Raw genomic sequence first — 17,298 nt, 5'->3', positions numbered from 1 at the left:
ACCCTGAACTATACAAGATGGTTATCAAGCATATGATGCATGGACCGTGCGGGTTGCTAAATCCTAAATGCCCATGCACTAAGGGTCGTGCTTCATGCAAAAACCATTATCCTAGAGCTTTTAGCAATGCAACGTCTCAAGGAAAGGATTCATATCCTATTTATAGGCGTCGTGATGATGGGCGTAAGGAAACAGTTCGAGGTTGTGAATTGGACAACAGATGGGTCGTCCCTTACAACCCTTACCTCCTCCGGCTCTTCAACTGTCACATCAATGTTGAGGCATGCGGGAGCATCAAGGCTGTCAAATACTTGTTCAAATACATATACAAAGGCCACGATCGTGCGTCTGTGGCTGTGACAGACGCAAACAAGGCTGATGGTGACGTTGATGAGATCAAGCAGTATAGAGATGCTAGGTGGGTGACCCCTACAGAAGCCCTTTGGAGGATATTCAGCTTTGATCTAAGTCAAAACTCTCCTCCAGTGATGCAACTGCAGCTCCATCTTGAAAACATGCATATGGTGTCATTTCACGAGCGTGCTAAAGTAAATCATGTTGTCCAACGTCCAGGTGCCGATAGGTCAATGCTTACGGCATATTTTGAGGCAAATAGGCTACACGAGGAGGCTCGGGGCATCCTTTACCGTGATTTTCCTGAGTGGTACACTTTGCAGCAAGGCAAAGTGTGGCAAAGGAGGAAACGAAACACGGGTGGACAGGTTGGTAGAATAGTCTCTGCTCATCCAGCTGAGGGGGAGCGCTTTTATCTTCGACTTCTCTTAAACCATGTGACGGGTGCTACCTCCTATGCGGATCTAAGGACAGTAGATGGTGACACACTACCATCTTTTCGTGAGGCAGCACAGAGGAGGGGACTGCTTGAAGCAGACGACACAATAGATGAGTGTCTCAACGAAGCCGCTATTTACCAAATGCCGTCAGCACTACGAAGGTTGTTTGCAACAATACTGGTATACTGCGAGCCGAACGATGTGGCAGAATTATGGCAGAGACACCTTGACTCAATGTCAGAGGACTATCACCGTAGTACTCAAAGCAAAACCCATGTGCAACAGATGGTCTTGATTGACATTAGAAACATTTTGCAGTCAATGGGTAAAGACATAAAGACATTCCCTCTCCCTGCTATCATCGACAAATATGACGATTCACATGGTACTGATAGAGAGATTTACGAGGAGGAAAGTATCGAGCCGACAGCAGAGGACGTTGCTATGAAAGAAACCCTAAATGAGGAGCAGAGGTTTGCCTATGATAAGATCCTATCTGTCGTTGACACCAATAACGGTGGAGTGTTCTTTGTGGATGGGCCTGGTGGGACTGGAAAGACCTATCTGTATAAGGCATTGCTTGCGGCACTACGCAGTCAGGACAAGATTGCAGTTGCAACAGCTACATCTGGTGTTGCGTCTTCCATATTGCCTGGGGGGAGGACTGCCCATTCACGCTTCAAGATACCACTTACTATTGATGATGGTGCTGTATGTAGCTTCACGAAACAAAGCGGGACAGCAAAGTTGCTACAAAAAGCATCGCTCATTATCTGGGACGAGGCATCAATGACTAAGAGACAAGCAATTGAGGCGCTAGACAATAGCATGCGTGATATAATGGGACGGCCTGGGCTGCCCTTTGGTGGGAGGACTGTTGTGTTCGGGGGTGATTTCAGACAAGTACTCCCTGTTGTACGCAAGGGGTCAAGGGCTCAGATAGTTGCTGCCTCTCTACGGAGTTCTTACCTCTGGGAATCCATGTGCCACCTAAAGCTTGTTCAAAACATGAGGGCACAGAGCGACCCATGGTTTGCAGAATATTTGTTGCGCGTCGGTGGTGGAACTGAGGAAGCGAACAACGATGGTGATGTTCGTCTTCCAGATGAGGTATGTGTGCCATATACTGGTAATGACCGCGACCTTGATAGACTGATAGATGACATTTACCCCAATCTAAATGAAAACATGTCTAACACAAGCTACATCACTTCAAGAGCAATATTGTCTACACGGAATGACTGGGTGGATATGATAAATATGAGGATGATCGATCGTTTCCAAGGGGAGCAGATGATGTACCATAGTTTTGACACCGCGGTGGATGATCCTAATAACTATTACCCATCGGAGTTTCTAAACACGCTGACTCCTAATGGACTACCCCCGCACGTTCTGAAGCTCAAAGTTGGATGCCCAATCATGTTGCTTAGGAATATAGACCCTGCTAATGGACTTTGCAATGGCACGAGGTTGGTGGTTCGTGGTTTCCAAAAAAACAGTATTGATGCTGAAATTGTCCTTGGCCAACATGCTGGAATGCGAATTTTCTTGCCTCGTATACCCCTGTGCCCCTCTGATGATGAGATGTTCCCTTTCCAGTTTAAAAGGAAGCAGTTTCCGATAAGACTAAGTTTTGCCATGACAGTTAACAAGGCCCAGGGCCAGACGATTCCTAATGTTGGTGTGTACTTGCCGGAACCAGTGTTCTCTCATGGTCAACTTTATGTTGCTCTATCAAGGGCCACCGCTCGATCAAAAGTGAAGATACTTGCCATTCCAGTCCACGATGAGAAGAAGAAGAAGAAGGGGGTTGAAAGGAACTCAGCGATAAATGGCGCAACATACACAAAGAATATCGTTTATAAGGAGGTCCTTACGCCGTAACTGACATTGATGAATGAATGGCAATTAACAACTTGTAATGCACTTAATTATTTTGGTTTTTAGGTGAAGATGTATTTTTGTTTTTTATTTCTCTATTTTGGCTCCTTTTTAGCTTCCTATTGTTTAGTGGTCATTTGGTTGATACAACAAAGAAAGCAGATGAGCATTGAATAGATGTTATTGAATACACACAATTTAATTTGAAAATGCACATTTGAATTTGAAATGATCTGACAAGCAAGTTGTGATTTCCATCTATCTTAATGATCACCTAAATAACATATTATAAAACTCAGACTGAATTACATCTTCCTTTTCTCTCCAGTTTCCAGGTGTAACCTTGAGCTATTGTTACGGCCGGGAACATTTATAGGCGCTCGTAACAGGGGTTAATTAGGCAAAAGGAGGGGTATTTGGGATCAATCAGGAAGGTCTGGTTCAGCAATAAACAAGCAATTACAGCCAATCTCATTTTCACCTCCTTTCTAATCATGCTGCTGCTAGCAGGATCAAAACTTTTTTCTGTAAGCATATGTGTAGCCTTTGAGGATCTGCTGTTGAGCATAGCCTCATATGTCATGAACATTAAGAACTCAAGAAACATGCATCTTCCTATGTCCTCGTTGTTAGCCTGGGGGTCATCCTCCATTTCCCTTCGTGCCCCGTCAATTATATTTCTTGTAGCACCATCAAAAACAAAAGAATCTTCTCTGAGCTTCTCAGCCCACATGAGGGCTCTATTCCCAAATCCTTGCTTGCAGAAATGAGAAAGGAAAACGTTGAGTGTGATAGTGTTTGGCTTAAAAGCCATTTTAATAAGCCTGCCAGTAAGTATCATTGCTCGATCAAGAACATTACTGCAAATGCCATCCATTAATGTGTTGTACGTAACAGAATTTGTTTGAATATGTCTGGGAAGGCGAGCACATGTGCAGTGTGAAGAGCCATTTCAATGTTTGGAAGGCAAACTCATGTTCTCGAGTCCACTGAAACACTAAGCCCTGTTTGGCAACTCAGTTTTTTCATAGTTCCAAAACAATACCACGGTATTTACGAATACTGTAGTTTTTCAGTCAAAAGGTGTTTGATAGCTCATCTAAAAACTTTGTAACTTAAACCATAATATTGCTAATACTGTAATATTTTTAGAGTATATAAAACCTGGGTCTGCATCCAAGTTTTACATTGTGCGCGCGAAGTCGCTGGCCCTGCCCAGCTACGGTGCTGCTGCCTGCTGATGTGTGTGCCAGGCCAAATCCACCACCGCTGCTTCACTACGCCCGTAGCATGACCCACTTTCTTTCCAAATCAGATCTGCATCTTCTACCAGAATGTCACAAAATATTGACGGCCCGTTACCAGTCGCATGTCTGTCTTACATGAATGACACCCGATCCGTAGACAACGTACAACACACCTACGAACAAGATCTACTATGCTTGCCGAATCAGATTTGCATCAAGAAGCGTATCCAGTGTCCATGATCTGCGTAGCGTCACGAAAGGTAATACGACCATAACAAAACCATTGTCCACATTCCAAGGACATTCGCTTCTGGATAATGCAATCTATACACGTTAGTTGGGGGTGGGGTTTATAAGACAACATATCTTGTGCATCAACCTGTGCACCCAGACATTTAGAGACATTCAATTCGCATCCAACACATAAGCGTAGTAGTTTTTTCTTGCAAAACAAAACACCCACATAATAATCCAATGTATATGTTTTACAGAAAACCACCACCTCAGCTGATGTCCATTGGATGTGAATCGAAATAACTTCCCACGTTCCCAAGAATCAAATGTCGATCCAAAAGAGGCTGCTTTAGAACCTTAACAGATTATCATAACAAGAGTAACTTAAGAGTTAAGCTAGCTTTGCAGAAATGTGTCTATTAGTTTACAACAATAATAAGTTCACTCGATGAAGTAACTAACTAGAATGTTAAGGTGATTGGTGAGGTTTGATACATGTCAGCTGCAGTTCATACAACAGCACAACTATTCTGAGCCCCTGCCATGTGCCTGGAGAAGGCTTTTCCCAAACAGAGCAAAGATATCACATTTAGATGTGGAACTATAGATGATATTGTTTGACACTGTTTGTAGAGTGGAGTTTGAGATAGGGGATGGGATAGGAGATCAGTTGGTAATAGCCTTAGGAGTGGTTCTAGGCTTTACCATACAAGCATTTACTCTTTACTGTCTGACAGAAAAGAAACAACCTCATCAGATTGCGGCTGCTCAGAAGTAAAACACATGAGGATATGCAGTGAAGCATAAAAAATATATAATGGTTCCTTCTGTTTCGTATTGTCCAAAAACAGATGCATAGTTTTGCATCTAACAGCATGGTTTGCACACTAGGTAAAACTCATGCACTAGAAAACTTCATTTGTAGAGCATATTCATCATGTAGAAAAATCAAACGCACGAAAAGTGGGATCACACCCACCATCGTATCATCCACAACTCCACATGAATTGCCAAGTACTCCTTCCATTTCAAATTATGACACGTTTTTGGGTTTTCTAGATACATCGCCTTAACTATATATATCCAGACATAGTGTACACCTAAGTACATAGGTTCCTGTTTGGAACCCCTAGAGATATTAGTTAGCTAGCTAACAAATTGTTAGCTGGGTTGAGTCAGCTAATGAACTAATTGTTAGCTGTGAGTTAGCTAACAAATAATTGGGATATTAGTTGTGGGTGTTTGAAACCTATACAACTAATTTTAGCAGTATTAGCTCTAGAGGTTCCAAACAGGGTCATAGCAAACACTATGCATCTAGAAAAGCAAAATGTCTTAGAGTTTGGAATAGAGGGAGAGTAATTGGTAGCGATTGTCTCCAGCAATCCAAATTGCATTAGCTATCATGCAAAAACATTAGCAGCAAGACAAAATTGTAAAGGCCAATTATACCTCAGTAATCTATAACGATTGGTGTCGCCATGGAGGCTTCATCTATAGAAACTTCAGCAATTGCATCTGAATGGGTGTTATTTAGCACCGGCATCTCCTTCTCTCTCCAAATTGCATGAACTTCATCAGTTCGGAATCTTTGTGTAAATGTCGACTCCTCAAGGGGAGTGGTCATGCCATGTGCATATGCCAGTAAACCAGTATATGCAATCATTGCCCCATTGTCTATACAATAGCGGTCATCAGTTGCAAACAGCCTACCCCCTCTTTCTGAGCACATAATCTTCATCATCTCCTGTAAACGTTTGTTGCAACCGACGCCACCAACAATAAGAACGTCCTTTGAATCACAGTGTGCCATGGCACTTTCAGTAATTTCGACAAGCATGGCAAAGATAGTTTCCTGAGAAATTAGGACTTTCATCAGTGTCACTGTCAAGAAAGCATAACCAATTATTATCCACAAGGGGGAAAAGTTTAAGAGCATGCAAGTACCTGCAATGAGTAGCATAGGTCCGCAGGTGTGCACTCATTATTTTTAAGCTTTTCAATCGCCGCAGCTTCAATAAAGCTCAATATACCACTAAATGACACATCCATACTCTTCACAACATAAGGGACATCAATGAATTGTTCTCCCTTCTTTGCAAGCTGGACAAGGAAAATAAATATGGTAAATTAAGAAACCAAACTCAAGGATGAGAAAAGAATGCGCCATATTGTACAAAAACATAAATCTGTTCAAGCTTCAAAGTGAAAATGTCTTCAAAAACAAAACAAAAATGAAAGAAAAATGCTAATGGTGACAGCTAATACAATGATGAAGGTAGAATGGTAGATAACAATACCATGTGGAACTACTTCAGAAGTAGTCTCTTGAAAGATTCACACAGACATAATCTATAGTGTCAACAATGTTAATAATAGTATCGAAGTTCAATCTTAACATAGGCCAATCAAATGGGGACTTCCTGGGATTATCCTATAAGCTCAAGCCCTATGTATCCAGGGATAAAATGTGAAGGCTTCCGGTGCTCAAAAGCTTATTGTCCATCCATCTACACGACCACTCAAATAATTTAGCACATACAGCCAACCAAACACCATTCAACACATGCAGCCCTACTTCAGACAGTCAGCTAAATTTAGTCTCAATTTATTCGAATAAAGGTTTGAGAAAAAGGAACATATATAGAATGAAGCTAATTATGACCCCATACTGGTCAAAGTGCTTAAACGACCAAACAACCCATTTGATACATTTGACCTGGCCGTGATACAATAAATGTTCATCAGCTGTATGTAAAAAGATAAGTTCTGTTGGCTGATTGTATGAGTTGGCAAAATAAGAGTAAGATAGTGTTTGGCTACCTACATGTGTTAGTTTAAAAGAAAACAAGGAAACATAAGTGATTGCATAGACTGAATAAATCTATGGTGAACTTCATTATGCAAGCAATGCCACTCTGCCTCATATTCTGCTCTAACTTAAAGGCTTCAGTCATATTGCCTGCCTTACAAAGTGTAGATATGATGGAGTTGTAAGTAATATTGTTTGGTACAATTCCTCTGCTCGTCATCTCAGCAAATGCCTGATAAGCCTCATTCACGTAATCTAATCGGCTTAGGCCATTAATATATGCTGAGAAGGCAATAAAATCAGTCTGCAAACCAATTTTGCCCATATCATCCCAGCATTTCAGTGCGCCAACTGCATTACCGTCTCTGAAGTATGCATCCAAGCTGATAGTAAATGATGTACTTATACAATATCCTTTGATAACCTTGTGCTCTAAAATAAGCTGTGCCTCATCAAGTCTTACTTGATTGCAGAGTCCCATTATCAAGTAATTAAAAGTAGACGAGGATGGTGCCAGTCCTAACTTGTTCATAATTCTATACAGTTCAGAAGCTTCTTCGTGGAGTCCCTCCTTACTATAAGCAGCGATCAATGCATTAAATCCAGTAACACGCAATGGAACACCCTGCTCAATAGCACCAAGCAGAAGCTCCCAGGCATCATCCAATCGATGATCCCAACAAAGCCTACAGACCAACATATCCAACCCATCAGCCGACATATGTGAACTAAACATGTCATGGTCATGGACTAACTGGGCAGCATACCCGAACTTGTGAGCTCTAGCAACAATAATGTTGAAGGTGCAGGAGTCTGGCACTAATCCCCTCGCTTGCATCTCCCTATAGGCTGCACTGGCCTGATCCATCTGTCCACTCTTTGCATATCCATCAATCCAAACATTGAACGTGATTGTATTTACTTGGATCCCCACCTGGGCCATTTGATCGAACAGCCTCCTTGCTTCTGGCATCCTCCCCTCATAGCATTTTTATAAGGAGCAATGTTGTATATTTGCAATAATGCCATGATATACATCCTATAAGATCAATGGCATCGGGTATACTTAATCAAAATAGGATGGTGGCAGGCCTGTGTCCCTTTCCTCTGTAAGTTTATACAAGTTCACTTGTCACATCTATATGAATGAAGAACTTAAGCTAAAGTTCGTTTTTTATTTAGTTTCGTGCTATTTGACGATGTACTTTATATACTTAAAATACTTTTGTCAATAAAATTATGTTTGACACTTTTAATCTGATGGGTAGTTGGTACAGACCAAATCACAATGGATATAGTGGTGGAGAAAGAAAATGTCGATGTTGGCAATACTGCTGAACCATCGTATGAGGTTGTGGCTAGAAGTGGTTGTTCAGCACAATTGTCAACTAATGACACCGATGAACATGAATTGGGTAAGTGCTATTATCAATTACAAAAAACTAAGGTCTGCATAATAAATATTTGTTTGACACTTAATTCTTCTCTTGTGCGCCATATATATAGAGAGCGAGGATAGTAAGGTCAGTGTTGGTAATGCTGCAAAACAATCACACGATGTTGTGGGAGTAGGCATTGACTGTATTTTCAATCATGTAGAAGTGTCAACTGAAGCCGATCTTGGGCCACAACCGGGTAGGCTCTCTTATCTACACTCCTAAATGTAAATATTGTCTTATGAGTACTCCTAACAATGCTTTTGTCAAGATACTTATGTTTCATTCACTCCTCATACAGATGTGATACACCTGACATCTTTGGATGTTCCAAATGAATCAAGTCAAATAAGTTCTGATGCGGATATGGTAAAGCAGAACCAACAAGATGCTTTGGATACACTTATTAGAATATCACAACATAAGAAACCAAAGAAATTGAATGTAGCTCGAGTTGTCTCTGAAGGTAATTTTTTTGTTCTTGCCTTATTGCATCTTATTGGTTTTCGCATATATCATTTGCTTATTAAGTATAATATTTTTCATTGTATAGATTATAAGTGCACCCCAGAAGATGTTCAGCTTATTGAATACATTAAAACATTACCGGGGAAACAAGTTGTGGTGAACATCGACAGCGCATGGTTAAATAGAAATGATATGGAATGTCTTTTTCATGGTGACATGCAATTGTCTGACAAAGTAAGTACATTTGTATGTCCATATTATATACAGTAATAAAGTATATATATTTATAATTATCATATTATACAGTATGGTATACATATTTAAAGCTAGCATGTATTTTTGATCTGTTAATTGTATTCTTTTGGTGTACAGGCCCTCAATGCATATATACACTGTATTAGGGGTGAAGAGCATTTACTTCATAGAGAAGGTGGAAAGGTCTTCTTGGAGAACACATTCATTTCCAGTCTGCTTAAGCGTGATGGCGACCCTAAGGTGCTCTTAAATTGTAAGGAAGACACAATTGAACAAAGGGTGGACAACTATTTACAGTCTGACATGGTTGACCTAAAACTCATCTCATTTTTAATATATGTAATATGTAATATATTGGTGCACAATACTTACAAATTAATGTTAATGTATGTTCTATGAAGGTGTTCCTTCCAATGAATATAGAAGATTTTCACTGGTACCTGGCAGTTCTGAATGCAAAAAAAAGTGAGGTACATGTACTCGATTCTATGGGACAACAAATAACGGATCGCCGAGACCTTTATACTACAGTGAGTAATCATTTCTTTTATATTATGACTATTTCATCATTACATTATTTGTTATCTATAAATCTTGATATGTTTTATATATACACATAGTTAAAAGGTCTAGAAAGACAGATTAAACTTGCAGCAAAACATAAAGAGCTTTACCAAGGCAAGTGGTCGAACCTTGATGTTGCATCATGGCCAGTTATAGAGAAGATCACAACACAAATGCAAACCGATGGGTAAAATTCATGTGACCACAACTCTACAAAATTGGTTTTATTTATTTTCATATATACATAGAAACTCACCTGATCTGTTAAATTTCATATTAGGGTATCTTGCGGGCTATGGATGATAAACTATATGGAATACTGGACAGGATCCTCCCTATCTGATAACGTAACTCAGGTAGAGGACGTATATTTATTTATAGGAACAATGTTTCTTTTGTTTTAATTTATATTTATATACTTGCAGGATGATATAACAATGTTTAGGTTTAAGCTACCTGCAATATTATGGGACTCGAGATTAAACACAAAGAAAGGACATCAAAATCTTGACCACAATGTGGATGAAGATGGAGAGAGTTCAAGTGATGTTCAAATAATCGATACTCCATGTGAGTTATCTAAATCGTCAAATACATCACATCAGATTGAACCATATATATCTCCATATGTTCTGCCTGCTAAAGTAACATCAACAAACACACAAGAACTGATGTTTGTATTATGCACATATATCATGGGGATAGACAACGACAAATATTTAAAGTAAGTTAATTCTCATTTCATATAGTATATGCATGGTAAATATTCAACACATATGTACTTGATTTAACTATAAAAACAATTGTTCATTTAATAGGAAACATTGGATTCAGAGCACTAAACCTTATCCAATTTCTTTAAGTCTTCAAAAACTTAAAGATATATTGGATGTAAATAAGCCGATGGATACAGATTGTTTTAACATGGCTGTTCGGATGATCGCATGCAATGATTCCTTGTTCTTGTTGGAAGACAAATACCACTACATGGATCTACAGTTCTGTGTAAGTTCAAGTAATTCGTCTTTATTTATATAAGTGTGTTCATTATATAATTATTTTACTAACAAAAAGTAGTCCATAACTAAATTTGGTCGAGACCCTCGCCTTCGTGCAAAGCCAGATATCAACATGTTGGCAAAATTATTAGAATGTTGGCCTGACATGGAGTACGATGTTTCAGATTGCAAACAAGTAAGCTATACTCTTCATCATTTTTGTAATCTTGTTTTTTTCTCTTACTTGAACTAATTATTTAACTTGCAGATTCTATTGCCCTTTTCTTTCTTGGGTCACTTTACCTTATATGTACTTAACATGGACACTAGAAGCATCTATATAATGGACTCCATGCCTATACCATCATGGTTTAAGGGTGATCATCCTAGCATGCATTATATCCATAATATACATTATATTGCCAATAATATGAATGCTGCCATGGAATTGGCCAATCCTACATGGAAAGACGATATTTATATGTGGCGTCGTATAGTACCAACATGGGTTCCAAGAACATTAAACTAGTAATTTTTTTAACCCGAACAACCTATTAATTTTGTCTACATATATGTAACAACATATTATTTTAATTTGTAGGGATTTATCTGGCTTTCTTGTTATCAACTTTATGCACGATTGGAATGGTATAAGGTTACCCTGCATTTGTACTGTGAGTACCCTATTTGTTCTAATACTTTGTCAATATTGTTCTTCTATAATTGATTATTAATCGAGTTCAATGATATGTAATAATGAATGTGCAGAATGGGAATGACCTGAGGACCAAATTCTTAATAGAATTATTGAAGTACAAGGACAATGAATCCAAAGACAACATTCCAGAAGAAATACAAGAAATTATTAGGCACATTAGATAGATATGATTTTATTTGTAATGATACTCAACTTATTATCCTAATTAATTTTGTTGCCTTTTAGGTTCGTAGTATCGTTAGGAACATTTGCCAACATATATTTTAGTTATATGTTGCAAATATGAAGGCAGTTCAGATTTCTGTACTTTCAAAGATGCATTGGTGTTTTAGAAGCTTCAGCTTATCCTACTGTAGTACTGTTCTTAAAAGACTCCTATGGGTTTCCATCTTTTTATTGGAAACGAAGTACCATACTATTGTACTGTACAATGACTTACAGGTATGGAGGGATAGGGCTCATCGCACCTTCTAGCTTTGTGAGTCAAATGATTTTATAATTATTTCTTTCTATGCTTTTGTTCTTATTTTGTGCTAAGCTGAACGGTGCTTGGTTGTAGTGAGCACAAAGGGATCTTTCTAGCTTACTCAAGGTAGCAGGCAACTGGCGACTGGTGAAACCACAAACTGGTGCCACCAAAGTGGAAGAAATACACTCGAAGAACCATCCTGTCAGTCTGCTTGTCATAGAGCATTCACCTTTTCTTGCAGGTAACTTGTGTGGACTGTGGAAGGCGAGCGTGTAGGCGGGCAGTAATCTACAGCAGTGTGCAGAGCTCTTATCTCAGCACGACCCATCCCTCCTGACGGGATAGAATCAGTGGGACAAGAGGTCCGAATTTCCCTTTCCCCCTCCTTCCCTGTGAACCAAGCAGCGGGTGAGCTTTCCATCCCTTTGTCTAGCCTCTCATATCCCGTTATACAAACATCACCTAATTTTGGTTGCAAATCCTTTCTGTTGCTGTTTCTGATTTATTTTATTTGATCAACAGTAGGCACAATATCCTTTGCTTGTCTGCAGTATTAAAGTACACAAGTGCATAAGCGACTAGATTTGGAGTGGTAAAGACTAGAACCAAAGAGCTGGTGGATTAGAGGTGTAGGGAGATGTATCGTGGGGGCCTTGACCGCTTCGAGAAGGCACAAGCCTTGGAGCCCTTCTCAGTGAAGTCCAAGACAGGCACCAAGAAGGCACCTGCAGCTGCAGGAACAACTAAAGCACTGGCTCTATTGACGTTGCCACAAAATTCTATTTTTTTGCCGGGTTAGAATCTCCAAAGTCCGCAAAGGCACCAGCTCGAGGGTGGCTGGGCAAGATGGTGATGCTCCCAAGCATGTTGGGACACAGGTCGGTGGAGGGCAGTCGACGTGGCAACCTACAGACTGCGCGATTGAGCCACGCCCAGGGGTCTACTATCTTGATGTGGTGAAAGATGGGTAGGTCTTTGATAGGATCAATCTAGAAAACATGAGGCATCTATTCGGGAGGCGGTTCTTGCTTCTGACTTCGTGTCCATGGACCATCAGTCTATGTCACGTCAGCATGCTGTTGTTATTCCACTCGGGAATGGAAGGTTAGAATCCTCATGTTCGATCACTTGCAATTCTATTCTATGTTCTTATGTATTCCATGGTTAGTAAGGCACATTTATTTAGACTTTATTTATTCTATGAATGTCAAAATTTCTAGCATCTCACGATTAACTTTTTTTGTGAGTACCAACAGGCTAATAGATGTGCCTGCCTTTTATAGTTTGACGTCTTCAAAATGCTGAGTTATCTCTTACATGTGCATCTATAATAATAACAGATCAATTTTCCTTTTTCCTTCATGTATAAACTGATTGAACCTATATATGCTTTGTTGTAGGACCTCAACAACCATCCATAAGAGAAACTCCAAGAAAGAAGATACAACTATCTACAGAAACAATAAAAAAATTTTCTTCTCGGACTGCTCAATCTGGTATGCAAGCCACTCATCTCTATAATTAGTTCTCAAACTACTTAATCCAGTAAGCACACCACTCCTATCTCTGATCTGTGCACTTATTCTGCTTCTTTATGGCTGTGAGTGCATAATGTGCCTGACGCTACACAACAACGAGGGGAACTACCTGGGAAGCGGCGCCAGACCAACCTCGCTAAGCGCGCTGCCTGCGAAGCCAAGGACGCGCCCGCACAACCGTTTCCCAACAAGGTCAAGATCGCCCCAAGTCTGGTGCATGAAAAAACATAATCTCTCCACTCCCCTTTTATCTGCAAAACTGATGTTCTAAACTAGAATCAACAATTACTATCTGTGTCTCCTGATTTACTTTCTACAGTTGTTTGGACTTTGTGTGGTCCAATCAGATAGAAGTATGCTATTATGCTTGTTCAGAGTGTTAGAGTGTTTACAATGAAGAAACACGTTGAATATCTCTAAAATAGGTACATGTACATTTAATTTGATTGATAAGTTTGTTTATAAATACGTTCAGTTAGCTTTCCCTATAGAGAAAAGCACCAATCACACATTATTTTGTTAATAAGCAATACAAGAAAAAAGATATTTCACTGTAGTGACATAGATTATGCTCAAGCGTTGTCGAGAGTAGGCCCATTTTGTTCAGGTTTACCTTGCTAAGGAGTTGTCACAACCTTGAAAACCTACAAGTAAAGGTAATGGTTGTTGCCTTTGGAATATTTCTATTTAAACTGTTTAAAGGTCATATTGTTGTTTAGAAGTCGGAGTGATGTTGATGAGACATTTGAGATAGATTGGGGATTCTTAAATGCTCAATGGACTGATGGCATGTGTGCGAATCTTCAAATTGTGCAGACGATTGGTATTGCTTGGCTTCCAAATGAATTTTCATTTATGAAGCTTATCCTCTTTAAATCTAGAGATCTATTTTGTAAAAAGTAGTAATCCGAACATCTTTTTGGACTGTCTTATAAGTGGCTTCTATATTTCACTGCACATTTCAGCAAATGGAACCAGCGAAACAGATAAAGGTCATGAAAGGATTCTAGAAACGATCAACACAGTTGGACATGACGGTAATAACATTGACACTGCTGATTTTTGTTTATGTTACTTGAAAGTTTAAAGATCTCTTGTGTCATATAATTTATGCTATAGACATGAATCAACTAGACAATGTAAAACATTAAAGGCACTATAAAACATAATGAGCACTATGTATCAGGTTTTGATCTAGAGTAGAAATTGATCACTATGCAACTTCAAAATATAAGCTTAAATCCGATGAGATGCATGAGTTCAGAGGAATTTTCATGTAGTTTGGCAGAGAATAAGGTCTCACAAATGCATTATATTTATGTTTGGCCCAATGAAGCAGCCCATTGAACTGCTCTGTTTACCTTTATTATGAGCCTGGTATATATTTCTCGAAGACCTCTTGTACTTTTCTTTGCTTATATGACTCTTCAGTCATCATTGCTGTCATGAGAGAGTTATTGTGTTCTTAAAATGAAGAGTATAATATTGCACAATCCATTAACTTTCCACTTATCATTTTGTTGTTTCATTTCCTGAACATAGATCTAAAGGTGCTGCCGGGATTGCATTTCATGCCCCAATCAACAACTGGGCCAGAAATTTCACCAGGTAAACATGCATATTTCTTCAGTGTACCACTCCATTTTTTTATAAAAAAAGGTTTGCACTGCTCGTCTGTCCAAGCAAACTTAGTTTGTTGTGCAATTACAGTTTGTGTTTCGTGAGATTGGACATGTTCATAATGTATCGTAACTACATGACACATGCATCATGCATGCGATGCACATCTCATAGTTCATAACGCTTTAGTACTTTGTGCTATTGTTTATGTCAACTACTCTTACTGTGTTGTAATGAAGAGTGCTTTGTAATTTTGTTGCCATGTATGGACTATTGTGTACTTTGTGGTAATCAGCACTTGTACTTGTCTATGCCATGGTTTGCCTTCCTATGAAGGTTATATAAATATCTTTTGATACATATGTCTTGGCGCAGCTGCTATCCCTGAATTGATGTCCAAGCCAACGGAGGCGGTTCCACCAGCTGGATCAATGGTTCGTTCAGGCACTGAGGTCATCAGTTCCCGTGGTGGTCGCCGTTGTGCTGTACGTGACGCCGTCCCAGGTTTTGATGGTCATAGCCATGCTTTACCTGCTGCGACATCCCCGGTTCCGCAGCAGGATGCCCTCCGTGCCTTTCAACTTCTATAGGAGACTGCCTGCCAAGTCTGATATGCTCCTTTAAGATCCAGTATTCACCATCAGAGAAACAGGTGCAAGTCTTACTTATTTATGTTTGTTCCGCTCTGTTCCTTCTGGTTAGCATCAGATCCGATGTGAATATACCTGATGAGTTCATATATTAGAGGTCATTAGTATCCCCAGAATAAGGTGTCGGTTTAATGGTTTATTTCCTTGGTTATGCCAAAGAAAGGGAACAATTGGATCCCTTTTGAGTTTTGGGATATAGTGGGAGGAGGTTTTTGGTGCAGAATTGTAATATTAACTTCAGGTTATTAGCATAGAACTAAAGGCAGGAACAATATTATCCCCCCGTGTATTATGTTTGTACTATTTGTGTCAATTTTGCTTGTGTTTCAGTGATCTTTTGCCTGCAGTTGGGTCATGCTGTTTGTATTTATGTGTTCGAATCCCTCACCTTGTTTGGGTTCACTGGACATGCCTGCTTGCTGCGCTTCATATCGGAGATCTGTGTGCCGTCCTCGCTCTTCACCAGCCGCTTCTACATCTGCTCCGAGAGCGACTACCAGGACCTGCTGCGCAACACGGATGCCAACCAGACGGCGCTCGACAGGAACATAGGTACACAGTGCCAACGTTGCCTCCGTCGGCCATGAAGAGGGTGTACTCTAAACTGCTTACATTTACATGCTTCAGTAAGTTCCAGGTACCCGTTTTGAAATCTGTCCTATTTTTGCGCTTCTTATATGTTATATATATTAAGGTCAATTATCATCTGAACACATGTTTTTTGTTTTCTCTCTCGTAGTTCCAGGTACCTTTTACTTTGGTACCTTTGGCACTGTCCTGAGTCATCATCATCTATGGTCTGTGCCTTTATGAATGAGCGGCAGAGCGGGCACCCCGTTTCTCCCAGCCTCCCAGGTAGTGCGATGCCTTTACTGGCAAAGGATGTGCCGAGCACCTGTATGAGCAGCGACATCCACCGGTTTATTTTCGTCCTGCAAAATGCCAGTGCACGTTCATGCTCCCAGCGACATGAAGATTTCAGGGCCATGGGTACATGAAGTCTTTCAAATTTGATCAATGTATCAGGTACAAATTGCACCTTATAGGGGCAAAATTTGCACAAGCCGGCATGTATACCCGTGTTTGTATCAGGTACAAATTGCACCTTATCAGGTACAAATTTCAAATTTGATCAATGTATCAGGTACAGATTTCAGGGCCACGGGTACAAATTGCACCTTATCAGGTACCCGTTTTAGAGTGTTTTGTAGAATACAGAGAATATTCATTTAAAAGATAAAATTTAAAGTACGCAGCAGTCTCGTTCCCCTCCGACTGTGGACCCAAGCCTCAAGGTTCTCTATCTCCAGGTGACCCCTCCGCCTCGATCCCGTAGGATTTTCCAGCTGATTTCTTCGCCAAGCGGCATGTATACCTGTGTTTGTGAACGATTTGGGCTTGCCGCCCGCCGCTTGTGATGTGATCCGGTACTTTTTGGTGAATATTGCGGAGTGCTATGCGTACAAAGAAACATCATGCGGAGAGCACAATGGAGCCACATTCAGTTATATGTTACATAGCTTCTTTTAAAAGGTAAAGGGTAGATGGATGATAATTCTGCATGTTTTTGTTCTGCTCTTTATGTTACATTCAACGACTTCTCCATACTTC

General features: G+C 40.0%; 1 protein-coding gene and 1 long non-coding RNA gene across 3 annotated transcripts; both read left to right on the top strand.

Moving 5' to 3' along the window:
* Window positions 1–9,091: 9,091 nt before the first annotated feature.
* On the top strand, window positions 9,092–10,892 carry LOC103644100 (uncharacterized). The gene is made up of 8 exons (XM_020544397.2): window positions 9,092–9,109; window positions 9,248–9,370; window positions 9,532–9,660; window positions 9,751–9,881; window positions 9,975–10,050; window positions 10,120–10,418; window positions 10,513–10,699; window positions 10,878–10,892. The coding sequence occupies exons 1-8, from the start codon at window positions 9,092–9,094 to the stop codon at window positions 10,890–10,892; spliced, it is 978 nt and encodes a 325-aa protein (XP_020399986.2).
* A 4,475-nt stretch (window positions 10,893–15,367) lies between these two features.
* On the top strand, window positions 15,368–17,242 carry LOC118476180 (uncharacterized). 2 transcript variants are annotated; one of them, XR_004855653.1, is made up of 2 exons: window positions 15,368–16,313; window positions 16,427–17,242. It is a non-coding gene; the product is annotated as an uncharacterized lncRNA (long non-coding RNA). The 2 variants fall into 2 exon arrangements; XR_004855652.1 differs by having other exon boundaries at window positions 15,410–16,324; window positions 16,427–16,938.
* The last annotated feature ends 56 nt before the right edge of the window (window positions 17,243–17,298 follow it).

The sequence above is a fragment of the Zea mays genome, chromosome 1 (genome assembly GCF_902167145.1).
Source record: "Zea mays cultivar B73 chromosome 1, Zm-B73-REFERENCE-NAM-5.0, whole genome shotgun sequence".
NCBI classification, from domain to species: domain Eukaryota; kingdom Viridiplantae; phylum Streptophyta; class Magnoliopsida; order Poales; family Poaceae; genus Zea; species Zea mays.
The sequence above is the reverse complement of the archived record's forward strand: the minus strand, read 5'-3'. Positions and strand labels throughout refer to the sequence as shown.